The sequence below is a fragment of the Pelodiscus sinensis genome, chromosome 21 (genome assembly GCF_052426305.1).
Source record: "Pelodiscus sinensis isolate ZL-2025 chromosome 21, ASM5242630v1, whole genome shotgun sequence".
NCBI classification, from domain to species: domain Eukaryota; kingdom Metazoa; phylum Chordata; order Testudines; family Trionychidae; genus Pelodiscus; species Pelodiscus sinensis.
In genome coordinates, this window is record NC_143072.1 from 13,549,362 (window position 1) to 13,576,024 (window position 26,663).

General features: G+C 41.0%; 1 protein-coding gene across 2 annotated transcripts; it reads right to left on the reverse strand.

Annotated features, from left to right (window-relative positions):
- Positions 1-44: 44 nt before the first annotated feature.
- On the reverse strand, positions 45-26,408 carry NCBP3 (nuclear cap binding subunit 3). Of its 2 annotated transcripts, XM_075904925.2 has the most exons (14): positions 26,223-26,408; positions 24,875-24,940; positions 21,124-21,229; positions 19,810-19,935; positions 17,319-17,447; positions 14,476-14,549; positions 13,987-14,049; positions 12,792-12,900; positions 11,131-11,230; positions 10,679-10,785; positions 8,312-8,600; positions 5,678-5,835; positions 3,405-3,569; positions 45-1,384 (listed from the first exon to the last, which is right to left on the reverse strand). In XM_075904925.2, the coding sequence occupies exons 1-14, from the start codon at positions 26,367-26,369 to the stop codon at positions 1,149-1,151; spliced, it is 1,875 nt and encodes a 624-aa protein (XP_075761040.2). In that variant the 5' UTR covers positions 26,370-26,408; the 3' UTR covers positions 45-1,148. The 2 variants fall into 2 exon arrangements, with proteins under 2 accessions (XP_075761040.2, XP_075761039.2); XM_075904924.2 differs by lacking the exon at positions 13,987-14,049.
- Between the last annotated feature and the right edge of the window lie 255 nt (positions 26,409-26,663).

Consider the following 26,663-nt stretch of genomic DNA (forward strand, 5'->3'; position numbering starts at 1 on the left):
CTATCAAAAAAAATTCCATAAATAAAAAAACCCAAACAGCTGGACATTCATTAACCTTTTTATCGACTAAAGAAGAGGACAGGGGTAAGAAAAGTGAATGTTACTAGGCAACCATATGCACATCCACATATACTATACAATTAGGACATTCAAAAATATTGACATGAAACACTTATCCTATATTTTTCCTTTTCTCTTTCAGTTATATTTTATATATATATGTATATATATATATAGTAAAACATCACGTATGAAAACACCACTATAAGCTTTCACTGTAGCCAACAGAATTTTCACACATATAAAAATGTTAAGCTTTTAAATTGTTAGATTTCTTCAAACATAATACAGCTATATTGAAATAATTTTTTACAATTGTTTCAACATTTAAACTAAAAAAAATCATCTCAGGAATTTGCACAATTCTGTCAACAAAGCCAACTCTGCAGCCTTGAACTTGTCAAACTTCACTTAAAACAAAAACTTCATCACCAAAATGAATAAAGCAAATCTTTTTTGAGACTAATAGAGTTGTGCTGCTCTGATATTATTTTGGAGCACTGCTGTACTAGGAGGTCTAGTTTAGATTTTACATTCAGTATTTTGGAGGAATGGGAGTCAGCTATCCCTTTTATAAGCTGGCTGCCCACCCAGGAAGCATCATTGTTATTACCCTATAAGAAGAATAAAGGTGCTGGTAACAACTATAAGGGGAAGGCAATAAGTGATCATTATGAAGTTCCCTGTTCTTTGGATGAACTGTGTAAAACGTTTTCTTAAAAGACTCCATGTTAAAAAGATTCAGAACAAAAAAGTCTTCTACAAAACCCAAGAGTAGCTCAGCCCCTTCTTTAAAGTTTGAAGATGGAGGGGGGAGGGTAAGTTTAGCAATAACTACTACAAGTTTGCTGTAATAAATGTTTATGATAATGCCCTATACAACACAGGGCCACACATAGTGAAAGACAAATGTAATTGCTTTAAATGTCAAGGGATGTACAGGTCTTTACTTCTGTGTAAACAGAACCGAGAAGGCTTCTGGAACCTCAATTAGAGTCCTGCCACGTCTCCATACTGTTCAGCTTTTGGGCAATGGAAATCTTGCCATGCTGCAGAGTCCACATCTGGAGGATCAGGGTCTAAAATCATCATGATTCAGTGTCTGACCCCGAGCTACTCTCCCGGCTAATTTCAATCTGTAGAGACGGCAAGTTATCTAATCGGCTTTTCTTCTGACGAGATTGTTCTTTTTCTTTTATTAAAGCACCCCATGCCCGCTGGAGCTCTGAATCGTCCTCCTCTGGAGAGGTTACTGAGTTTTCTGATTTATCTGGAGTCTTTTCTTGTGTCTTAGGTGCTGATCCTAAGCGGGTCCATAAATTACCTAAATGGATTAAAACCAACAAATTTGAAAACACAGAAATGGATAGTAATGAAAAACATTGAAAAAAAAACCTAACATATGTTCAAAATGTCTTCATTTTTAACCATTTAATTTCCTAAAGACTGAACACTTGAGCTACGCAACTGTAATGTCCTCAACATTTAAAAAAAATAGAATACATTGTAAAGTGTGGATATATTCTTAAAAGTATGTGAAAATGCTGCTTTTATTCAATTCTACTATTTTATGTATCTGGATCAATCCTTGCTTATAGTAATGCTAGTACATTTTTACTAATTTTTTACATCTGTTAGAACAGTAGAATCACACATATTTGAGTAAGGCTTTGTCACTTTACCTACACCACAGTTTAACTGATTCAACACCACCCAGTGTCAGTTATTGAGATATAACTTATTCTCTTTCCAGTATGGGAATAGCAACAAGTATAAGGGCAGGTCTGCACTGCGGAGTTAAACTAACCAAGGTTACCAAACTCCATAGTTTAGGTTTATTTATCGTCCTGTTTACACAGCACTGGGTCGACAGAAGAAACTCTCCTGTCAATTTACCTTATGCTCCTAGTTCTGGCGCAGTACTGGAGTTGACAGGACAGTGATCTGTGGTCGATTTAGTGGCTCTTCACTAGACCAGCTAAATCGCCTCCTGGTGGATTTATCGCTACAGTGTCCTTCTCCCGGTAGTGGAAATAAACCCTAAGACACCTTTATATTGCATCCACACTAGGGGCTGTAGTGATATATTTATTTTGGTTTACAAATATTAATCTCTATAAATAACACAGTTATATTGATACAAAATCAGGGTGTAGCTCAGGTCAAAGAGAGCACGGTTCAAATGCATCATCAAAAGAAGTTGTAAGTCTTCCCCTAATACTTCTCTTACATCTATGCAGACTCTATGTGGCCTATAGAAACTTTATTATTGATAATTTACAAATATGAAAGAGGACAGTACAACTCCAAGGATATGTTTTCAGGAGCTGTCACCAAGAAAGGCTTTCTTTCTGGAAACTGAGAAAATGTGACCTAGCCTTGCTAAGAAAATTACAGAGCTGTAACAAATTATTTTCATAAAGTCTCTTCTGAAAATAGAGCCACACTTTAAAGAGAATGACAATGAACATAAATACTTGTATTACAATTCACAGTAAAAATGAGTAAAGGACAGGAACGTGAACAGTTTGAAATACAATTTATTTGGTTACTATAGTTTTGCACTTTTATTAGCACATTTTATTAACCCTTAGAGTTTGAGATATCTTTAACATCTGCTCTGTTCAGACAAGCTGAACACACACACACACACACACACACACACACACACACACACACACACACACACACAATATCCATCAGGAAAAGTTCAACACAGAGCAGAGAATAGCATTCAGGGAAAATTTGTCTTAAAAGTTCCTTTATACTATATTTTGAGAGTAAAGTAGAAATTAAATGCAATACATTCTATAATAACCATCATTCCAAGACCAGATTTTGAAAGACACTTCAGTCAAATTCTGCCCTCAGAAATGTGCAAGTTCCATTATATTTTATTGAAATTGCACATATTATTCAAGGCAGATTTGGCACCTGTGATGTTCAATAACCTTTGATGTAGTGGTTTACAATTTCAAAATATTCCACAAACGGTCACAATGTCATTTCTAACTCCAGTTGACAATATTATTTCTCCTGTTTTTCATTAAGACAACATTTGTAATCTCTATTACAAAATCTGATGTAGCTATTACAAGTTATTCACATGAGAATTTTGTAATAAAGCTCATAAAATACAATATCTATGCAAGATTATAAAGTCTAGAATTTTACCCATGTGAATGGCAAAGCTTTAATGGTTAGGAATATTGTTTTTAACTTAATATCCTTCATTTTATTGCTAGTCAAATGCCACTAGCAGCATGAAGATATCATCATCTGCAGTTATAAGCTACACATGCACATCTCAAGTAAAGGTCACACTTTCTCTCTGTAAAACAAACCTGTTTTTTTCTCTCTGGTGTCAGAGTAGAGGCCTTTCACATCTTGTTTGGGTATCCCTAACCGGCTATGTACATCTGATACTGGTTCTCGGCGAGGGGTGGAGACGCTACTTGGGGGCTTGACTTCTGGAGAATGTGGTCTCTTTCCTAGTCTCTGCCGTACATCTGGAAATAACATGCCACAGTGAGTAAACTCAATTTACTGCTTTTATTTTAACTCTTTTGGCTATGTCCTTTGCAAAATTTGGAATTAGAGAGGTTATCTATGGTTGTTTTTTCTGAAGTCTTCCTGTTAAATCTTAATATAGCTCACTGTCTTTGAAATGCTCTGAATTCCTTTATTATTGTTTATCCATGCTTGAATTATTTCTATGACAGATGTCACATGGCATCTTTGCAAGGCATCTCTTTTGGAATAATGACTCTCAAAGCTGGGCTTTGTCCCAAAGATTTAAAAAGTAGTAGCTGTTCACAGATTGCCAAAAGCCATCTTTGTTTCGGATTACATTTCTATTTTAGGAATATAAACATCAACGCAGAGAAAATAGTTTCTGTCCAGTGAGAGACTATTTATATGAAAAGTATGACTCCTTCATTTATTAGATTTTAGAACACATTAAAAAAATCACTTTAAAATTAGAGTCCTGTGTCTTCACCTGAGGGCAGTGGTTCTCAACTCGTTTCAGTCCACGGACCACCAGGCCAATCAAAAAATGTTCGTGAATCACCTCCAGCACATGTAGCACAGGACGAACGACACAGTAACCATTAAGCATGACGGCGGCAGCTACATTGACATTCAGAGCCTCACACGGAAGTTACTGGCAACACAACGTGGTTGCAGCCTAGGTGACTCTATGGATGATGCGCTGCATGCTTGTGAACACAGCATAAAACAGCCTAACAGCAGCACCTGCTCACGCTGTGTGACTTTGGACAATGTTCCTTTGGACCACCGAAAAAGTCACCATGGACCACCAGTTGAGAACCACAGCCTTAGAGGAAAAATGAAAATCAGAGCAAAAGAATCTTATTGTAAAGATTTTTATCTTGTGACAAACCATGCCAGACAGAAAACTTTAAGATCTGAATCCTGCTTCTGCACTAGGACTTAGGCAAAGACACGAAAGCGCACAGAACAGGAAGAGAGATGTAGCTGTCAAACTGAAGGGCATGAAAGATTAGAGAAAGGTATTAAACTTAATACATTTTATACAGGTTGAACCTCTCTCAACCAGGACTCCCTGGTCCAGCAACATCCTACTGGATGCTGGGCCAGAGAGTCCTGGGGAAGGACCGAGGCAGGAGCCATGCGGGGGCTGCGAATCCAGCCAGGGTGGCTGCAGGGGGCCCAGCAGCCAGGAACCCTGCCACAGGAGTCCGGCTGAACCAGCGGCAGGGCTGCCGGAATGCCAGCAGGCTGGGTCTGCTGTGGCAGGGTTAGGAGCCCTGGTGGCAGGCGGTCAGGCAGGAGCCCCGGTGGTGGGATTGCAGGCTGCTGCAGCAGGGCTAGTGCGGCCAACAGCCCTGGTGGCAGGGCCGGTGCTGTTATGGTAGGGCTAGCAAAGCTGGAAGCATGGATGGCAGGGCAGTGGTCTGCTGTGGGACAGTTGGGAGCTCCAGAGGTGGGACCGTGGGCTGCTATGGCGTGTGGTGGGGCTGGTGGCAGATGGTGAGATGGCCGGGAGGCGAGGCTGGGAGCAGAGCCAACCTGGGGGGCTGGCGGCAAGGGAGTCAGAAATGACCCTCCCTGCTCCAGCAACATCCCTTGTTCGGGACCACTCGGGAAGTACAACCTGTCTAAAGAAAGTATCCCTTCCAAGTGATGAAGAGCAGCTTCTAGGCACTACACACATAAGAGGAGAGTTGAACACTAAATTCATCTCTCCATCCAGTTATTCATTTTTCCCTATAGCAAGCCCCAGCTTTATCTCTAATTTTCTTATGCTCCTCACACTCAACATTAATCTGCCCTGTACATAAGGAAGCAGTTCATCCATCAGATTAAAAAAGGTAGGCATTATACATTTATCTCCATAAGCTCCTCATATCTGAATGCAAGCCACCTACAATTTAACTAATACATGAATTGCCAAAAGTCTGGTAACATAAGATTTTGTGTATTAGTTATGAGGTTTGAAAAACTTGAAAGAATATTGAACTGCATATATGCAGAAATAACATTTGAACATAATTCCTACAGGTTTATAAATTGCAGTACTGAACATGCCCATTTGAAACATCCACCGTATGTTACAAGAGTTTTGCATTACCTGATTTTGTAGTGCTGACTGGCTGACGTTGCCCTGTATTATTCTGACGTTTTTCCTCTAACAGCAGTCTTATATCAGCAACTTTTTCTGAAGATCCTTTGCTGCCAATTCGATTTTTGACATTACTGGATGCAACACTATCTGCTCTCATAGAGTTCCTAAATAAAGACACACACAATGTATTTTTAATTAGCAAATAAACTCCCATGAGTGAAGCCCAAGAGAATCCTCAGGAAGTCCTCTTGTGCATAAACACATTTTGAAAATTAGCAATATCAGGATTTCCCCTATTAAGAAAAGTGGGAGAAAACACAAAACTTATTACTTAAAAAAAAAAATCTTCATTCCAGAATCAGTCTTAGTTCTTCTTCAAACAAATTATGAATATGTTCTGAACATTGTATGCTGCATTTCCTGTATCCAAGATGTCTTAGAAGCCCATAACAAATAGGAAGAAATGTTTTTCCCAGTTTTAAACCAAGATATGCTTATATCTTGTCAAAACAACAACATAGTGCTTTTCGAAGTTTAGGTTCAAGTTTAGGTTTGTTAGTCAAGACAATAAGCAATGTATACAGGGTTTGCTTGCCTGTTAGGGACAGTGCAATTAAGGGATACATTTGTAAGTTATGATAGTACAGAACGTGCAACCCTTTTGCTAAAGAGCAAATGTCTTGTCTTTAAAGAGATTTGCTATAATTCTAGAAGTAAATGCCATCAGAACTATTCTGACAGTATTCTGACCACTATGAGGTACTCTGAAATCTAAAAATAGTGATGTGAACAAGCTTGATTAATATTTGTTTCAAACAGAACTGTCAACAAAGCAGTTCCACTGCGGTCGAAAGTAATTCAGAATCAATGAACAATCTCAGAACTACTACTACTATGATTTAATTCACATTATAATGGTTCCATCATTTTCTATCATATTACTGAGGAATAGGGATGTAAAATCCTGTTTAACTGGTTAACCGGTTAAACATAGTGTTTAATCAGTTAACCGATTAAAGGAAGGGCAATGGGGGGGCTTTCAGTGGGTGGAGGAAACAGTGCTCCAGCCTGGGGAATGATGGATGGGGAGGGGGGGGGGGGGGGAGGAAGGGGCTGTCAGCCCTGCACAGGCTGGAAGCTGGCAGCCCCACGCTGGAGCCTAGCAAAGCTGGAATAGCACTCCGCTTGAGGCAGGCTCCTGGGCATCAGTTAACCATTACCAAGTAAGGATCACCCAGTAAGGATGATGCTTACCTGATCACATCCCTACTGAGGAGGCATGCAGCTTTGTATTAGATTATTAATGCTGAAAATCTTAAAACCTATGTCATTTTTTACCATTAAAGATTTGCTGTTTGTGATTGATATAACTTTTTTGCAGATTTATCCTAGATTTAGCAATGAAAGTACACTAATCAGTTTGCTTTATTTTAATCAGGTTTTCATTAACACAAACCTGCAATGTTAGATTGCAAAGGAATATTTATGTAATAATTTTATGTTTGATGTAAGGGTCAATTTCAGTAAGTTTTCTGCATTTTCTTCTTTTAAATATCTTTCACTAAATCAGACCTAAAGAGGATACGATAATACTTGCCACTTCATTTAAGCCACTACAGTTCTGCCATTGAAATGACAAGTGATTTACTGTAACAAAAAAGTCAAATGGGATAAGATTTCAAGGACAGTAGTTTTTACTCGCTGCTAAGGATTTTCAGCTTTAACGATACTACATATGTCATGCTTTAGTGGCTGTTTCTGAAATGTTCCATATTATATCAAGCCAAAGCTACATATTGCAATGGTTAAGATTTTCATGTAAACTGTAGAGTCACTTCTCTTAAACACAAGGCGTTAATACTGTTAATAGCACAGAAAAGCATGCAGTTAAAATCATGCTTCTTACCTGCATGTGGCCCCTGACTTTCTCCTTTGGGTCAGTGACCCCCAACCCAAAAAGATTCCCTGCCGCTAATTTTAAAACATTGCTTTTGGATGGGGCTGGTGATGAGGGATTGCAGGCTGCTCTGGGGGGGGAGAGGAACACTGCAGCAGCTTGGGGCCAGGTGTGAAGCACCTCTTGGTGGCCACTGCAGTTCCAGTGGGCACAGCTAGGGGAGGGGTGCATGTCCCATGTCTGGGGCAGGTCCAGGTTTGTCTGCCCCCTGCACTCTCCAGCCAGAGTGGTGAATACAACGAACTGTGCACTTTCCTCTTCCTCCCTGATGAAGGGGAACAGCCAGCAATGATCATGTACAAATTGTTCAGGACCCTTCTCCAGCCCTCCCTAAAGATTGCCTGGGGTGGGTGGGAGGCTTGGGGGCTCCGGGGGCGGGGGGGGGGGGAAGAGAGGGAAAGGGAAGAGAGGGAAAGGGAAGCCAGCCCCTTTCACCTGTCTGGTGATTTTGTCTTTTCTCTATGGATTTATGAGATGCAATCCCATTCCAGACACATCCCATTTCCCAGGCACAACCAAACCCTAAAGAAAAGGCATATACCAAATTTGGCGGTCTTAATTCTTACCGTTTAGGAGGAGTTCTTGGGTAGATGGACAAATTTTTGTCAAATATATAGTCGATGCAAGAAATATTTTTTGTTTGGGGATTTTAAATAATAAAATGCAAGAAATTACATCTTTACCTAATATTTTTCAATTGAGATTCCACCTCATCCGCATACATTGTCATTTTCATGCTCTTTTTGGGAGACGGCGTGGATATCATTTTCAGTTCAAGATCATAGTCCATTTCATCAGAATCAGATGCACTGGCACTTGATCGTCTTGCTGCACTGCGATCTCGAGACTGCTTGAAAGCTTGTAGTTCATCCCGATACTCCACCACAACCCTGTCATCCTCATCCATATCCTCATCTTCCTCTTCCTCCTCCTCCTCTTCCTCAATAGGCTCTTCAGGAACGTTCACTAAGCCTGCAATAAAATAATGTTGATAGATTGTAGCTTATCTTTTTCATAAATGTTTGCAGAGTTTAGGTAGTTATGTTGGTTCCAGTATGTGTGACATAAGATGGGTAAGGCAATCTCTTTCACTGGATCAACTTTAAGTTCTGAAGAAGAGGTCTGTTGAGGTCAAAAGCTTGTCTTTTTCATCAGCAAAAGTTGCTTTATTAAAAGATATTACTGCACATATCTTGACTTGGGGGACTTGACCCAAAAGGGATGTGCAGGGGGTTCACAAGGTTATTTTAAAAGAGCTGTAGTACTGTTCATAACTCCTTTTTGTGTCAGGATTTCTAAAATTACAACACTGTGAATTTTCAGACTTAAAAAGCGGAAATAATGACATTTACCATTTTAAAAATCTCATGATTGTGAAATTGACCAAAAGGTACAGTAGGGCCATAGTCACATGCAACAGGAAGCAAACACAGCCCCAACAAATAATAGTGTTAATCACATATTGGTAAACTGAAGATGGTGCACTATTTTAGCACCCTTTTCCAATCTTTAGGTGACTCAGTACATATACAGAATAATTCCAGAAAAACTATTGAATGTATTTTTTTTTTACAATGCAATCAGTAGATACGCAGCCTCCTGTAGACCTTTTCCTTAGCCCTTAACATATTTCTTTCCATATTATTTCCCTAAAACCCATAAATCACATGACTACTCTAAAGACTAAAATACCAATTAGAAGATCAGTTGATAGGATTTTTCTGGAATATCTGTCCCTACTACCCAAATGCTTTGTTTATTTTTTGGCAAACATCACAGTTTAAGATGAAGTGTAAATTAGGAACGTGAAAGTGTAACTATGTACATAGTTAATCGATGAACTCATCGGTTAACCTTCAGTTACATGCAGGAACCTGATATGCTGGGGAGACAGCTTAAAAGCCAGCTCCCAGTGCGCACGGACTCATGGAGTGCGACCTCCCCTCCCCACATCAGCATTGCTACCTCTGTATCAGAGGGAGCAGCACAGGTGGCAGACAGGAGCCAGTGCCTGCAGGAAACCACCTGCCCCCCTCCCATGTGTAACCGCTGAAAATTTCAGCAGTTACACGTTTACTTGGTTAAACATATTTCAACATCCCTAGTGTAAACAGTTACAGATTTTTGTATTTCATGCTTTAGACCCTATTTCTTAAATCTTTAAAAGAAAACAATGAAGTACCTACTCAACTATGCTAAATGATTTGATGTTTTGTATCTGAATTGTTGCTTGCAAAAAATCACAGGAATTGTTTAAAAAAAATATCAAAGTGATGGGGGGAAAAGCATAGCTATTTTTTGCTTATCTGATACTGTTCTGGTTATCAGATTAATTATGAAATCTAACTATTAAAAATGTCAGGTTACCAAATCCAAAGATAGGTACAATTATATTTTGGCAGGTATTAGTTAATATTTCCAATTACTGTTTTACTTGAGAGAATACTTTAATGAATTAAAATTTACATTCTGTATATTAATGCTTAGGTAGCACTTTGCATTTGCCTAGCACCTTTCATTAGAGGATCTTAAAAGGACTCTAGCTCTGTGATTTCTTACATCATCCTTGGGAAATAGGTATAAAGATTTTAAAAAGCTGGGTTTCAGTCCTAATTCTGTCACAGATATCCCAAGTGGCCTTGGACAATTAATTTAATTTCTGTGTCTCAGTTCCTTTCCTGCAAAGTGGGAGTAATGCTGTCCTGTCACACAGAGGTATTGTAAGAGTAATTCATTCAGACACTATGAGTCATATCAAGTAGCTAGACAGACAGGCAAACAGGTAAAATTAGGTAACGTAACGAGTAAATCATTGGCTAAGCAGGTCCATGAACCCTAGTATCTTGCCTCAGTTTCACATTTTAGCTATTGAAATGCCTCCACCCAAAATTAGCTTGTGGCAACTACTGTTTCTCCTGAATTAAACTCTGCAGGCTGGTGAAGCACAAAGATCTATATTTGATTTCAGCCTGCAGTTTCCTAAAAGCTTCAATTCATTTTATTTGAAGATGTAAAGCACTACATATGTTCCTAGTACTGTTATTAATTACCTGAATGCCGGTGTTTATAAGGAGGCGTCAATCCGACATCATCCCCAATGAGTGTCCTTTTCTTTATCACATCACGATGTATTCGACGTGAATGATATCTTCGTTTCCTGGAACGTCAACAAAAGCAAACATGTCTGCCATGGAAAGAAAAGTGAGCCAAATTCAGCCAGGGAGTAAACAGCTGTAATTTCCACTGACTTTAATGGCAGTTGAACAGATTTAATCTATGGCTATATTTCACCGAGTCTGAATATCTCAAGTATAAGCACTTATTAATTTTGAATTCAAATCTTAATTTTTATAAATGTAAAGTCAACAAATCAACATTGCTAACAACAAATCAATGCCCTCCACCCAAGTCTGAGAACTTTGAAGGATAACACTCACAAATTAAATAGTCTTCCAAGCATGGATAGACAAATGCAAGGTTCTACTCCCCTTCATATACTCACCAAGAGTTGCTAAGAATTCCTTTCATTCCACCATAATTAGGGTTGCCATATTTCATGTAGTACTGGCTTCTTCTTGCAGCTCCAAGCTCTTTTTTATCATCTGAAAATTAATAATTAAGTTAAAGGAATACCTTTCCCCTTTGCTGATACCTTAACCATACTGGAGCAAACATAAACGCTACGTCTACACTCGCAGCTTCTTGTGCAAGTATGGCCATTTTTCCCCAAGAATCCGCAGAGCATCCACACTACCCACTCGCTCTTGCGCAAGGAAATGTACAGTAGGGCGTGGTAAGAGAGGGCTTGCGCAAGAGCTACGCTTTTTTTTTTTTAATAGGTGTAAGCCCTCTTGTGCAGGAGTTCTTGCACAAGAGGGCAGTGTGGACGCTCCGCAGGGATATCTTGCACAAGAAAGCCCTACGGCTAAAGTGGCCATCAGAGCTTTCTTGCGCATGAGAGCATCCACACTGCCATGGGCGCTCTTGCGCAAAAGGACAGCTCGCACATGGAAGTGTGGACATTTTCTTGCGCAAGACTTCTTGCACAAGAACCCTTGCGCAAGATGTTCTTGCACAAAAAGCCGCCAGTGTAGACATAGCCAACGAGTGCCCATTCAAAGATTTGAAGTATATATAGTAAAAAGCAGTCTCAAATATTTTTGAGCTATAAAATATCCAATCTCTTTCAACTGAATAAAACATCAGTGTACTTACTAGGAACAGAAATGATTACCAGGCTTGATAATTCCTTTGAAATAACAGTAAAAAACACGGGGTTTAATTAATTTCATTCTATGGAGATGGTAGTTTCCATTTATCATGTTCCTGTTGTACTTTGCATAACTTTAAGAACTGGAATATGGAGAAATGTCACTATCAGGATTTGGGATGTTAAAATTTGGATATATGCTGTGGGCTCCACTGTATAAAGCTTAAATGAGCTGTATGCTGCAGAGCCCGCAGCCAAGCCTCCCCAGAGGCCTTTGTCCATCCGGCTCCTGGGGAAGAGGCTTCACTGCCCTGCCACAGCAAAGCCACCTCTCCGGGAGCCAGCTGAGTATAACACACACTATTAACCGAAAAGCATCAGCTTATCAGTAAAATGGTTAGTCGACTAAACTAACATCCCTATTCAAGACTGCGTTTTACACAGTCAAATGGGGGGTGTGTGTGTGAAGGACTTGTGTTTCTTTACCTTATATGCATTAATATTACCCATTCATATGACTGTAGCTGGTAACAGTGTGTATCTACCACTACAGTCACCTTTTGCTGAACCTTTGCATCAGGCTGAATTTCACCAAAAGTAAGTGTTATATACAGGGCTTGACGAATGGTGGCAAAAGCCGCTTGCCAGCCCTGCACTGCACATGCGCAAGACTTGTATTGTGCATGTGCGGGCCGGAAACAAACGGGGCACCCAGCTAAAATCTACTTGCCATGGGCGAGTAGATTCAATGCTTTGTCGAGCCCTGATTATATATACACACATCATTCTCACAGTAAAAATGCGCATTAATACTATGAGATCTTAACATAGAATTCTTGGCATGCAATCTAACACTTGAATAGTGATTCTATTGTTACCTGTCTTATAAAGACATCATTCAGTCATCAGTCAGCTTCAAACTTTGTATAATTCCTGTTCAGCGGGTTATTTACCTTTAGTAGCAAATCTCATGAACAGTTTGTTTCCTTTAGCCAACTTGTTGGCTGGGCGAAGATCATTACGTAGGAGAGAATCTTCCTCTACCTGGGACAGCGCATCCAGCTTTGGAAAGAAAATATTTTAGAAAATGTCTTTCAGCATAGATTATATTCAACATTAACGCTAACAAACATTACTAAGAAAGCGGCGAGGAGTCCTGTGGCATCTTATAGACTAACTGAAGTGTTGGAGCATAAGCTTTCGTGGGCAAAGACCCACTTCGTCAGATGCATGTAGTGGAAATTTCCAGAGGCAGGTATAAATATGCAGGCCAGAATCAGGCTGGAGGTGACGAGGTGGATCCAATCAGGGAGGGCGAGGCCCACTTCTAGTAGTTGATCTGGAGGTGTGAATTCCAAGAGAGGAGAAACTGCTTTTGTCGTTAGCGAGCCATTCACAGTCTTGTTAAAGTCTTGTTAAAGCAGTTTCTCCTCTCTTGGAATTCACACCTCCAGATCAGCTACTAGAAGTGGGCCTCACCCTCCCTGATTGGATCCACCTCGTCACCTCCAGCCTGATTCTGGCCTGCATATTTATACCTGCCTCTGGAAATTTCCACTACATGCATCTGACGAAGTGGGTCTTTGCCCACGAAAGCTTATGCTCCAACACTTCAGTTAGTCTATAAGGTGCCACAGGACCCCTCGCTGCTTTTGCAGATTCAGACTAACATGGCTACCCCTCTGATACATTACTAAGAAAGTTTATTTACATGTTAGGTGCTTTTAGCAGACTTGTGAACTCACCTGTTTTGCATTTTTTAACAGACTGATTTATTAAAGGAATACTGGTGGGTTAAAATTATTGTCTTAAAAATAAAAGATTCTCTGCTCTGTTTTATTAATACCTAAATACTAAAACTTTTAAAAATCTAACTTTCCACTACTTCTGACAACTGACTATCTACATTTCATTCAAGCTGGACAATGAAAGGCAGCTAGTCAATTTTTGCTTAATCAATTTCTAGACTTATCAGGTTATCACATACAACAAAACACGAAAAAGGTTTAGGAAACGTAAAATAATTAAACTTATTCATTAATATTAAATTTGTTTTACACAAACTAAATTTTGGGCCTACATTGACTTGACAATGTTCTATTAAGCAGCTCATCTTAAACCAAACAGCTTTTTTAAAAAAAGTTTTACCTCTAACAATATTTCAGCATTTTTCTTTTGAAAAGTAGCATCATCACAGATGAGCTGTCCCTGCTGTTGTAAGAGTGAAAGAAATAAGAAGTGTGTGACTTAAATAAACATATTCCTTGATGTATAGCTTTGCATAGTTTGCCAAAACTGAATAGCTTGGCTCCCCTTCATCCCTGCTCCTAATTACTCTATCTCCTCTTTACAGTCTTTTCCATACCTGCTTTTGCACCGTCCTCACAGGGGTGGAGCAGCTTCTGACTTCCCATCCTCAAAACCAAGTTTCGCAAAGCGTATTGATAAAGTCTTTGGACTTTCCCTAGCCTTAAATGTTTTCATAAGTACTCAATCTGATTTACTAATGTAATTTATGATTCTATATAATAGTCTAGATTCTGTATATTTGTGCATTAAGAAAATACAGGAAGATCTCAGTATCTGCACTGGCCAAGACTCAATCTCTTATATTAAGGGTTTTCTTTCTGTACTGACCTCCACATCACTTGGATTGTCATCCTCAACTTCTCCTTCCTCAGTCTCATCATCCGAGCTTTCCTCCTGTTTGTCTAAGAATAAAGAAATGTAAGAAATTCTTCCTGATTTTATGATGTCTCCAGTATTTGGTTTTCATTTCCTTATTTTTTCTGAAATCAAACTGAGTAAGTTATCAATTGTTCTGTGTAGCCTAGAGAATAATTAAGATAATAAATATCTGTAAAAATTGTAAACAGGATGTGTATACAAGGTAACTAATCAAGAGAGCTTTCTTCACGCTGGCGCTCTCAATCCATGTAAGTGGTTGAAACAGTAAGGATGGATTATCAGTTTGATTCTCTGGTAATAAAAGAAGACACTGCATTTCAGCTTATTGATGGCAGAGAGGTAATTAAAAACCTTAATTCTGCTGCCACTTTAATAACAGATTACACTAATCTATTGATTGTATACACTGTACATTGCTAGTTGATGGAAGATATTTTCAGGGAGTTTTGGGGGATAAGAAAACTATTTTGTTTATATGGTCAGCAGAAACTTGTTTCAAATATTTCTGAAAGACAACTTAAAAGTCTTCTCTCGGCGCCTCTCACTCTATTATCTCAAAGCATTGTACAAAGGCTGGGCAAGCTTCCCAGCAACCCTGTTTAGTAAGGGAATTTGGCAATTATTTCACGTTGCAATTAAATGCATTGAACTTGAGGATGGAATACAACAGCATTTTGCAGCACAGAGCATCTACACAAACGTTAAAGGCAGGAACTAAGGAATAATGATCGCAAATAAAATGATGGAGAATAGACAGATAGGCAGAATGCAATTACTTCAGTGGAATCTGGCCACCTTCTAAGGGCTAGCATCTTCCTCTTACAAAAAGGGCCACAGGATCTTTACTTACTTTCAGTGTGAAAATATATGTCCTCAATTTAAATGAGAGCTTTCCCTTCCCTAGCCTCCAAAATAATACAGGACATATTTTAAAAATGTTAGATTTTGTGGCATCTTGGTATTTGCCTGAAACAAAAAATTATATTGTTTTAAAATTGTACAAAAAGGCTTTTCATGAAAAGAAACAGACATAGTATGGAAGAGGCTGGTAAAATGGTATAAAAAAGCAATTAAGTCTTCCTCACCATACCTATTTTTGTATAGACTTAGTTTTTCCAAGGCAAAAAGGGTTTTTTTAGAATGCCAGAGTATAAAGCTGTAAGGAGAAATCTGCTGTGAAGGCGCCTGGAAGCATAACTGAGTTATGAAAACAGACCACATACAATGGCTTCTGCTAGTGTTTAAAGTATATAAAGTGGAGTCTGGTAATCTGATTTTTTTTCATGCAACTCACACCTAAGTCACACATACGGTCACAGCTAAAACAAATGTTTTTATACATTGCATTGTCCCCATAAATTGGTAACATACAATTCAATATCTTGGTTTGAACCATATCACTAGAAGTTAAGCACATCACCTAGCAGCAAAACAGTTGGATATAGTCAAAGTGATATAAACCACAAACTGCTGCCTGTGGAAGCATAATGGCGTTATGATTACAAGGATGTTGTCAGCAAGTCAGTTCCAGGTTTAGCAAATTTTAAGGTGTACCTTTGCTGCTTCAATTTATACAACTTACCTTGCAGTATGCTCTGTCTGGAAAATGAGACTATGGGCACTGTGACAGAGTGGAATACGTCTGAGTCAAATTAGGAACATTATCTTGTTCTATATGTGGAAGCGTGGGACATGGTGACTGCACAAGTCTGGACACGCACAGTGGCTCTTTCAAAGACCTAACACTAAAAGCCATTGAGACTGCAATCTGGGGTCAACAACTTTGACTGTCTTTCAGCTACTGGCCCATCCCCATGGAACAATGGGTCTTCCACACAGGGTCCTGTAATGATGAAGCAGCAAGCATGACTGAGGGTCCTTAGGTCTCAATCTGAGCACATGGCTCAGAGAAATTACCTTGGTGGTCAAAGGCTACATATAAAGACTTGTGTTACTTGTTTTCCTACCATACTGTTTCCAAGGCTAAAGCTACAAGCTCAGAGTGTTCACAGTCTAGGTGGAACTTTGCAGAGTCTATGTGCCTGGGAAGAGAGGAGGGAATGTGCTCAGGAGATCTCAGACATTGATTTCAAAGTCCTAGATGGTGACATCCCAAAGAAAGGCATCAGACAAGAGGTCAGAGCCTGGGAACACATCCTAAGGTCCTGAAGCTAGAAACAGTGGCTAGATTCTAGTAAGACCCAGTTGGCTTGGAAGCACATGAGACCTAGTAATTGGATCCATGTGCAATAGGTTTACAAACATACAGTGGGATATTGGGCAGGTTTTAATAGGGTCAAATTCAGAGATAGCATAAATAGCAATGAAAGTTAAACATTGGTAAATCAATGCCATTTGCAGAAAGGACGGTGTAGTAACAAGAAAAAGGAACCAACAGGATGGTTTAAGAAGATAAAAAAACAAGTGGGTGTAAGAAGATGCTTTCTCATTGCTACCATCCCAACCCTTCCACCCACTCAGCTTGAGAATTACAAGGACTGTTCAATTTGCCCCACTACTTACATCACCTCTGAATTTGTCCTTGTGTTTAGAATGTTCAGGACAGACCATATTACTGATTTTTGTTTCTCTCCAACCCACCTTTTAGGAAGCAGCTCCTTCAAAAGGTTTCCAAGATGAAAGCCTTTTTTAAAGTGGCAGAATACCATTACCTGAAACTACATGACAGAACCTCCTTCAGTAACTCAAATTATGCAGCACCCAAGCCAAGAAAATATATTTTCAAGAATGTGGATTTTTAACTGAATGACCTATATCTTCTGTGCATCTACCTTTCTCGTTTTTTTCAGTTGTCTTCTCTTCGTTGTTTTCTCTGTTTTTGGGTTTATCCTGATCAGGCATACAGCTCATATTTATAAGAGCTCGTGTTGCTGTCACTTCGTCAAGCCAGACCACATTACCTAAAACAAATCCCCCCACAAAAATAGTGCTAGTTAGCTGAAATTTTCTTCACGGGTTCTTAAGATTAAAGTCCTTTATATAGAAGAAAAATTACTAGAATAAAACTTTAGTCAAGTTATATGCACCGATAAGAAGGGAGATTATCAGATGTGTTTCATAAACGGAAAACAAATCCACAAATCCTTTAGTACTTTTGATCGGCAGGAGACACATGGCTCTTATCGCACATTGCTACAAAGACCATAAACCACATTATTTTTGCATAAAAACTAAAAGAACACAAACTATTAACATTTACACACATAATAGGGGCTCATTTATTTGCACTGACAACAAGAAAACATACTTGAGATTACCGTACTTTCTGAATACACTAATGAGCAATCATGATCAAATCAACGATACTGTCTTATAAAATAATTCATTCATTTAATTTGAAGAGGAATACTTAGTTTCAGTGTGTAAAACTGTTGACACTATTCTAGGAAACATGACTGAAGTGTATTTTGTAAAATAATTCAGTTTAAGTAAATTACAGAACTCCCCTGTTAATCTTGCTGAGAAGAAAGGAGAAATTGTTATGGGGGTTTTCTACAGATTATCAAGCATGTTGATTAGTGATACAGAGATTAACATGGTTCTCATGCACTTCAGAAAGCACAATACAGGTTTGGTACATAAAAGAAAAATTCCCATAAGAAGAAATGGAATTAAACTTATATGCAATAAAAATGACCAGCTGTCAGGCCCCCCTTCCTGTCCCACAGGGCCCACCTGAGCAGCGCTCAGCTGGGCCCCCGTGGGGGAGCAAGCAGCCCTTTGGGGTCCAACTGCAGCCAGTGGCTGCACCCCACCCCCACTAGGTCTGCTTCCCACCCCCCTCCTCCCGTCCAGCCCCATGGCCCCCTGATCCCCCCCCCCCCCCCCGCTCTGCTTCCTGATGGCCAGCCCTCTTCCTGATGGCCAGCCCCATGGCCCCCCGGACACCCTCCCACGCCACAGAGGGGGTGGAAAGCAGAGCTGGGGGGGGGGGGGATTGGGGGCTGTGGGGCTGGAGGGTAATATGAGGGGGGGACTGGAGGAAGGGGGGAGGGAAGCAGCGGGGAGTGTCCGAGGGGCCATGTGGCTGGCCGAACCGCCACGGAGGGAGGAGAAGGGGGGCAGGGTGCTGACGTACACGACTAGGGAGCGTGGCCATGTACATCAGCGTTACAGACGCACAGACACTGGGCTACTATATATAAATGATGCCTGAAAAAGATAAGATTCACTGAAAGACTATGTCTAGACTACACTCTGTTTTCAAAATTCGGTGAGAATTTGCATATCTGCTTGTGAAAGTGAAAGTAGTCTGGAAGAGTTTTTTTTTCCCCGGGGGGAAAAAAACCCTTTTTTGAAAAAATGATGTAAACCTCATTTTTTAAGGAAGAGAGGTTTTTTTGAAAAAAGGGTTTTTCCCCTCCGAAAAAAAAACCCCGCGTTCATACTACTTTCACTTTCGAAAGTGAGATCGGAAGAAGATATGCAAAGTCCCGCGTACCCACTGGGAAAAACACCTATAGTCTTCAGGCAGGCTGAAGAAAGAAAAACTACATCTAAATACCTTTGGGTTTTTTAAGTCTATATCTTTTCTTTGTTTTTCACTCTGAAGAACAAGGAAGTTAACTCAGTATGCCTCAGACCTTTAAAAATGTTGCAGTACTGTTGCGCCAATTTAAAAACATACTGCTGCAGCTTGTCATTTTCACCAGCGTTCACATCTTTCACAACATAAACGCAGGCTGTATAGCCAACCTAACCTGGGACAGCTGGGGTAATTTTCTCACTAAAGGTTGCACGTTTATAAATCAAGACACTGATTTGACAACATCCATGGTCCAGCAGGACCACGGATGTTACAGGATCAGAGAGTCCTGGCATGTTGCACAGCTCAACTGGCCTATAGGGAAAGAAGGGAACCAGGGAGCCTGTTGTGGGGCCCAGCTTGGGTGCCTAGGAGACCTGGGAGGCCCTGTGGGGCAGCAGAGAAGAGGGTAGGGTCAGAAATGACCTCCCCTGGTACAGCAAAGTGCCTCATCTGGGACCAGTTAGGTCCTGAGGGTGCTGGACCACGGAGGTCCACCCTGTAACCAATAACTTAGCTATATATTACTTTTGATATTCACAGTTCTTTATTAAATATTTCTTTCCAACATTTCCTTGAGGTAGTAAGTTTACAGATGTGGAAGCAAAAGGAGAGAAGGATCAGCAACTTGCCCAAAAGCCACAAAAGAAGTCAGTGGCAGAACTAGTAATAGAATCCAAGAGTTCTGGAATACCAAAAATATTAGGAAACATAGGTTAAAGACTTAGTTTACTTACATGATGTGTCATCAAGCCATTCAATATGAGCAGGAGGATACTCTTTAAAATAGGCAAAGATGTCCTGGGTACTCATTTCATCTACCCCACAAATGTAGATTGTATCCAGCCTTACTTTAGGGATTGCTGTAAACAAGAAACAAAACCAAGGCATATGTTTACAAAGTAAGTGTATGTGTTAGAAACATGTTGAACTAAAAATCAGAATCATTTTTAAAAGCAGAGAATAATTCATTAATGTCAGGTAAATCTTATATCAATTTCAAAGCATGGTCTTCTGGTCCAATAGCTGGTAACTTTAAGTTATAATTTCACAATGTTTATGAACACAAAATCATTAAGAATATAAAAATGTACTGCTATAGAAATTCTACTGCTGATCACTGACTATAATTTGATTTCAAAGGCAACATGCAAGTTGTTATTAACTTTTCAATAAAAACAAAACATCTTCAGCCCACTTTAAAGGTATATGATCAATTAAAAAAATCATGCCATTCTGATTTTTTTAACCTAGTATTGTTACAACAGTAGTAAGGTTACCATAACTGTAAATTAGTGATATTATTTTCCCTTGTTTTCAATGCTGTCATCATATATTTCATACAGTTTCAAGATTCCTTTGTGTAATCAATGGCCTAGGTCTTGATCCTGCAAAGGGATCTGCACAGAAGACCATTAGGGCGTAGGTCCTGCAACTGTATCTATATGAGTGGACCCCTGTGACTGCATTGCACCCCACTAACATCAACAGAATAACTTGCTCATGGACCCACTCGCACTAAAACAGTTGTATGATTGGGGCCTTAGATTCTTTTTGTTTATATGTTCTTCAAACAGCAACAAAGAGAAATATTTTAAATAATATGGGAAAATGTGGTTGCAAAACCACAAAAATTGGCAAAGGATTCAGAGGAAGGCACTTTTTTAACCTTTAAAAAAAAAAAGACTTTAAGTCACCAGTATCGCTTTAATTAAATACTGAACAGACAACACACTGGGGCCCTGTAATAATGCACGCGCCGACAGTTTCTGATGTGTTAACTGACAGAAAAGCCATGGACAGCCAATTTACACATGACGGTGGATACTGCTGCCTCACCAGTGAAGAAAGGTGTCTGCCCAATATGGCTGTTTCTTTTAACAGGAAAAAAAGAGAAGTGAAAAATACAAGATACTACTCCTACTAATGCTTGCTTTTTCAGGGAAAGGAATGAGATGGTATGGTCATCAAGACAGAAAACAGGAAGGAAGCAACCAACTTAGAGATTCCACCTTTCATTGAGTTTGATAAGCTCATGGTTCTTTCCCTACCTTTCTTCATCATGTCTCGCTCCAATGCCACATTTCTTTGGGAAAGATTCACTTCAGCTCGAAAATGAAAGCGTTTTGCTCTTTGCTCCTTTTTCTCAATTGCTTCCTGCAGAAGACAAGGTCCAATTAAAAGGATATTGGCGCTTAATTTCAAATAAACTTTATAGTAGGAAGAGACACTTATTAAAATACAAATAACCAGAAACTAATCATTACATGGCACGGCTGCATCAACAAAAAAGACAATTTATTAAAAAGGACAAAATTAAAATTGCTTTCACGGCTTGACCAAGAGTCAAAAGATTATTGCCTTGTGGCTCAAACATCTGAGCAGGTATCATGATGTGCTGGTTCCCGCTGACTCTGAATGATGTTGGACATGTGCTTAATCTTTCAATGGATAACTAAATTTATCCACCCTTAAAATGAGTCTACATAAAAGACAAAATTCAGAAAACTTTTTCTTGAAACATGGTTCCTTTACCAGACAGATTCATCTTGTTTTGAGACTAGTTCATTTACTTGGCGGAAAAGCGAAGATTCAGATCATGCAGAGTTTCTAGAAAGCTGCATGGTATCCTTTTGGACCATGTGTTTGCGTTTGCACCTCCCCAGCACTAATTGGAATGCTGACTACAGAAATCTTGCTGGGATTGGTAATCCAAATTATTTTCAAGAATCCCATCAACAGTATCTAAATCACAGCGATACAAAAAATTTAATGAAAGCCTTCCATAGATACATTAATGTTATTTTTTTCAAGAAAGAAAGATTTAAGAATGCCTACATCTAAAATATTAATAGAGCATTTTAAAAATTAATCAGCTAAAATTAAACTCACCTTATAAAAACATCCTTATACAAGAACTGCCCTTTGATATAACTACTAGATAAATTTGATGTTTTAATCACAATTTTATTAGATTTCCCCAACCAACTCATTTTCATTACTCAGCACTGTACATCTTCTTTATCCATAATTATGAATAAGAATGTAAAATATTGTCAGGCTCCTCGTGGCGTTTCAAAGTGGCAGTGCTGCGTGGAGCCCAGGATCAGCTGGGGAGTCCCAGCTGATCCCAGGTCCATGTGAAGATGCTGCTTTGAAATGCCAGGAGGAGCCGTGGTGTTTCAAAGCAGCAGCGCTGCATGGAGCCCGGGGTCTGGCCCAAGTGGCGCGGCTGCTTTGAAGTACCCCTTCTTCTCCCCCCCTCACCCCGCTGCCTTTTTTTGATAGAGGCAGCTGGGGGGGGGGGGGAAGTGACTAGTCTGTCGACTGGTCCTTCACATCCTTAATTATGAATGCCATTTTGAAGGTATCATTAGGGAACGTAACACAGGTTCTGATGCTATAGCTTTCCTGAACTACAAGTCTCTGACATACAGAAACTACAGATTTATAGCCAGTAATGCTGATTTTCAATTTCTAACACCAGTTCTATTTGTACTCTTGAGCAAATAATCAGATCTCTGGCTGAGCACTCTCTAGGCCAAATGGGAACAAAACTCATGAGGTAGCGCTCACAGTGCTATTGTGAATATTTGTATTTTATCATGCACTGAAAATGTGAAGTCATAATATTATCATGGAGCACTTAACACAAAACACAGAACTTCCAGATAAGAGGTACAGTGATCAGTCACAGGGATGCCAATTATTTAAAAGTTGTATTGTGTGTCAGGGAGACCAGCTGCAAATTTAAGCATCCAAAGTAACACAAAATGATCAAACCTTGTTTTGAAGTGGCTGTTAATTTATACACCTATGCTTCATCTACACAGCAGGGTTTTTGTGCAAGAAGCCTTTTGTGGAAAAGTTCTTGCACAAAAGCACATCCAGACCTCAAAGCACATTGCAAAAGCGATGTGCTTTTGCGCAAGAGAGCGTCTACATTGCATGGATGCTCTTGCACAAGAAAGCTCTGTGCTTTTTCCTATAGGGGAGCGTCCACATCTACCTTTTTTGCACAAAAGCTGTAGCAGAAAAAGGAGTTATTTCTCATGGGGAGAGGAATAACTCTACTGGCAAAAGCCCTCTGTTCTGTCAATTTTCTTGCGCAAAAATGCACTTGAGGTGTGGACACTCTACCGTTTTTTGCGCAAAAACCTTGCAGTGTAGATGTAGCCTTAATGCGTAATGTGTGGAAACACACAATGATACTCTGAGAACTCAAGACAATAGAACTAGATTTTCCTGCCAAACACTTGCTTTCCCTTCTCTGTTACTCACAAATAAGAAAAATTCAGCTGACCTCACACAGGCTTTGCACTATGGAGTGATATCACTGCAATTCCAACAGAGTTTCCTTGTTTTTTTGGCAAATGCACTGAGCTTTTAGAAACGGTATTACAAATTCTTGGCAAGTATAAGAACTTTGTCTACAAATAAATCTTTCAATGTAAAATCACAGAAGTGTTTGGCTCAGCATTTTCATAAAGCTTATTTATTTTTGTAGATTTTATGACTTGCAAATTGGGGCTTCTCATAACTTACAAAAGACAGACATCACAGCGTAAGAAAAAATGTTACCAACCCACCACCAAAACAAGAATATTGTGTGTCAGGGATTATATGTCTACAATTATAGAAGAGTGTGTGAAGTCAGTAATAATCAGACTTCAGTGGTTTAGGAGCCAAATTAGCAAACAACATTGCCCAAAAGAGCCACAGTAGTGTGACATTGTTTCATTTTATATATGTTTCTCACAGCAAAATGATTAATCAAGTATTGATTTATCAACTACAATTGGTTAATAACAAAGTAAAAGCATTCTGGTGGGTTAATAATTAAATCACAGTGCTTTAATAACACTAGGGGGCTGCATCCACTGCTAGCTACACTAGCCAACCTCCCTCTTGCAGCGAGTAGGCAATCCTGGCTTTTTCCCCAGCTACTGGGGAGGGCTGGGGTGCAGCCATGCCGGGCTGGGCCCCTCCTCTGTTCCCCACTGCCATGCCAACCTCGGGCCCTTTCTCTCCCCCACCCTCGGTTGTGCCAGCTGCGCCAGGCCCAGACCTGCCCATGGCCCCTGGCAAAGGCTGGCCAGTGGCGCACCAGGCTAGACTTAGCCATACCCTCAGCCCCCAGGGAAGGCTGGGCCGTAGTGCCCTCTGCAAAGGCTGGGCTGCAGTGTGACAGCCCAGTCCCAGACCTGCTCTTGATCCCAGGTGAAGGCCAGGCCATGGCGTGCCAGGTCAGGCCCACACCAGTCCCTGGAGTCCAGGAAAGGCCAGGCTGCAGCACGCCAGGCCAACTCTCCATGTGGCCACTGGAGAGAGCTGGGCTGGCGGTGGGTGGAGCTTGACACCAGAGATGGGGCCCAGAGTGGAAGGGGTGGAGTGTGCCTACTCACCCTGTGGAAGCTGTGATGTGATGACATCAGTTTGTCATAAACTCACAGAATCATAGAGCTGGAAGAGACCTCAGGAGGTCATCAAGTCCAGCCCCCTGCCTAAGGCAGGACCAATCCCACAGGAATTTTATATATATATATATATATATATATATATATATACACACACACACACACACACACACACACACACACACACACACACACACACACACAGAGAGAGAGAGAGAGAGAGAGAGAGAGAGAGAGAGAGAGAGAACTGCTGCAGAAGACACATTAAAAAGCTAATCACTGGTCTAAGTGAATCTAAAAATGACCATTTCTCCGAAATTCCTGAAGACTAACAGTGCTTCCCATCAGACAACAGTACTGAAGAAAACCCACAACACAATAATACCTTGGAGGTGACATCTATTCCTGTGATGAAACTTCCAGCTTTGTTTTCATACCTTCTACTAGTGTCCTGAAACAAAGCAGAATTGTGATGATGGCAAAATACAATAAATCAGTTAGACTGATAAAATCTCATCTGGCAAACAGTTCTAAAATAAAACCATTTCTTTCTACTTTCTCTGAACTCAGAGGCTTTGTCTGCACTTGTAAGTTTAAAGTGAAGCTGTGGCAATGGGGTTACAGCACCATCAATGGGAGAGCTCTCCTACCACTGTAAGTAAGCTATTCCCCTCATAGAGGTGGTTAACAGAATGTGGAGAGCATGGCTCCCTGCACTGGGAGTCTGTTTATAATGGCACTTTACAGCGCTGTTAATGGCTGCGCTTGGGGGTGTTTTTTCACATCCCTGCCTAAGAAAGTTAAAGTGCAGTAAAGTAACAGTATAGACAAGATCTAAGCTCCATTATCTTCTTGACCAAGATGTGTACAACACTGACTAAGCCTTTGTCTATAATACTGACCCCCTGAAATCAATCCACAAGCCATTGATTTAGTGTGTACAGTTTAGACCTGTCAAATAGACTGCAGTCTGCCATCGACTTCTCTACTCTAATGTGGACGAGAAAAGTAAGGAAAGTCAATGGAAGAGTTTCTTCATTGACCCCCAGCACTGCAGACTTGCTACACTTGTGAGAGAGGTGTGTTTTTTCACACCCCAGACAGAAAGTCTATACTGTGCCAATGCAGTATGAGCCTAACTTCCATGTCTTCCAATTGAAAAAAATCTTTTATCACCAAATTATTTTAAGATACCAGACTCTAAAAATGACAATGTACCAGGCTCTTATCAAGTCCCCTTTAGAACAAGAGACCATTCATCTGCACTTTTGTATTAAACAGAAAGTCACTTGTAAGCCTCTTCGCACCTTTGAGTCTAGTCCCATTTCCCCAAATAGCCCTGCCTTTGTTTCGTGAAATCGCCCGATTAATGTCACAAGAGCGACGTGCAGGGCGAAGGGGGGGGGGGAATAAAACAGGGTTTCCGCTGTCATCAGTTAGCGCTGGGGAGTTCACAAGCCCGCAGCAAAGCGGGTCCAGTCTCTGCCAGGCGATAACCCAGTGTCACCCCCCCCCCCCGCCCCAGTGACCGTTTCCCTTAGCGCTGAGACTCAGCGTCCCCCCTGGAAGAAAACCCGGGGCTCCCCCCCCCCCCCCAGCGCTCAGCCTCAGACTGAGGGGTCGCTGTGGCTTCCCCTTTAGTACCTCGGTCCCGGGCTGCCTGCCCCGCCTCTCGCACCGACCCCCCCCCGCCCGCTTCCCGCGCCCGGCCCCCTCCCCCATTGTCCCCGCACCGGGACGAGCTCCCGCAGCGAGCGCCGCACGGGGACGGTCTCCAGCTCGCCCTCCTCCACCTCCATGGGCTCGGGCTCGGGGCCGCGGGGCTGCTCCGCCTCCGCCTCCGCCTTCACCGAGATCCGCAGGCCCCGCACGGCCGCCATCGCTCCGCCAAGCCGGCCCTCAGGCCGCGACCAGAGAGAGGGGCCCGCCGGATGGACGGAGCGCCGCGCCTCCCAGCCGGCCTGCGTTACCACAGAGACGCGGGCTGGCGGACAGCGCGCCGCCGCCGCCACGACCATAGAGACGGCGGCAAGAGCGCTCTTCATGCCATAGAGACAGGGAGGGAGCGCGACCAGCTCGGTCCTCCAGTGGCATAGAGTACAGAGGAGAGGCTAGAGCGGCCAGTTGCCTGTGTGGAGTCTGGTTCTGCCTACAGTCGAAAATCCTACAGCCTT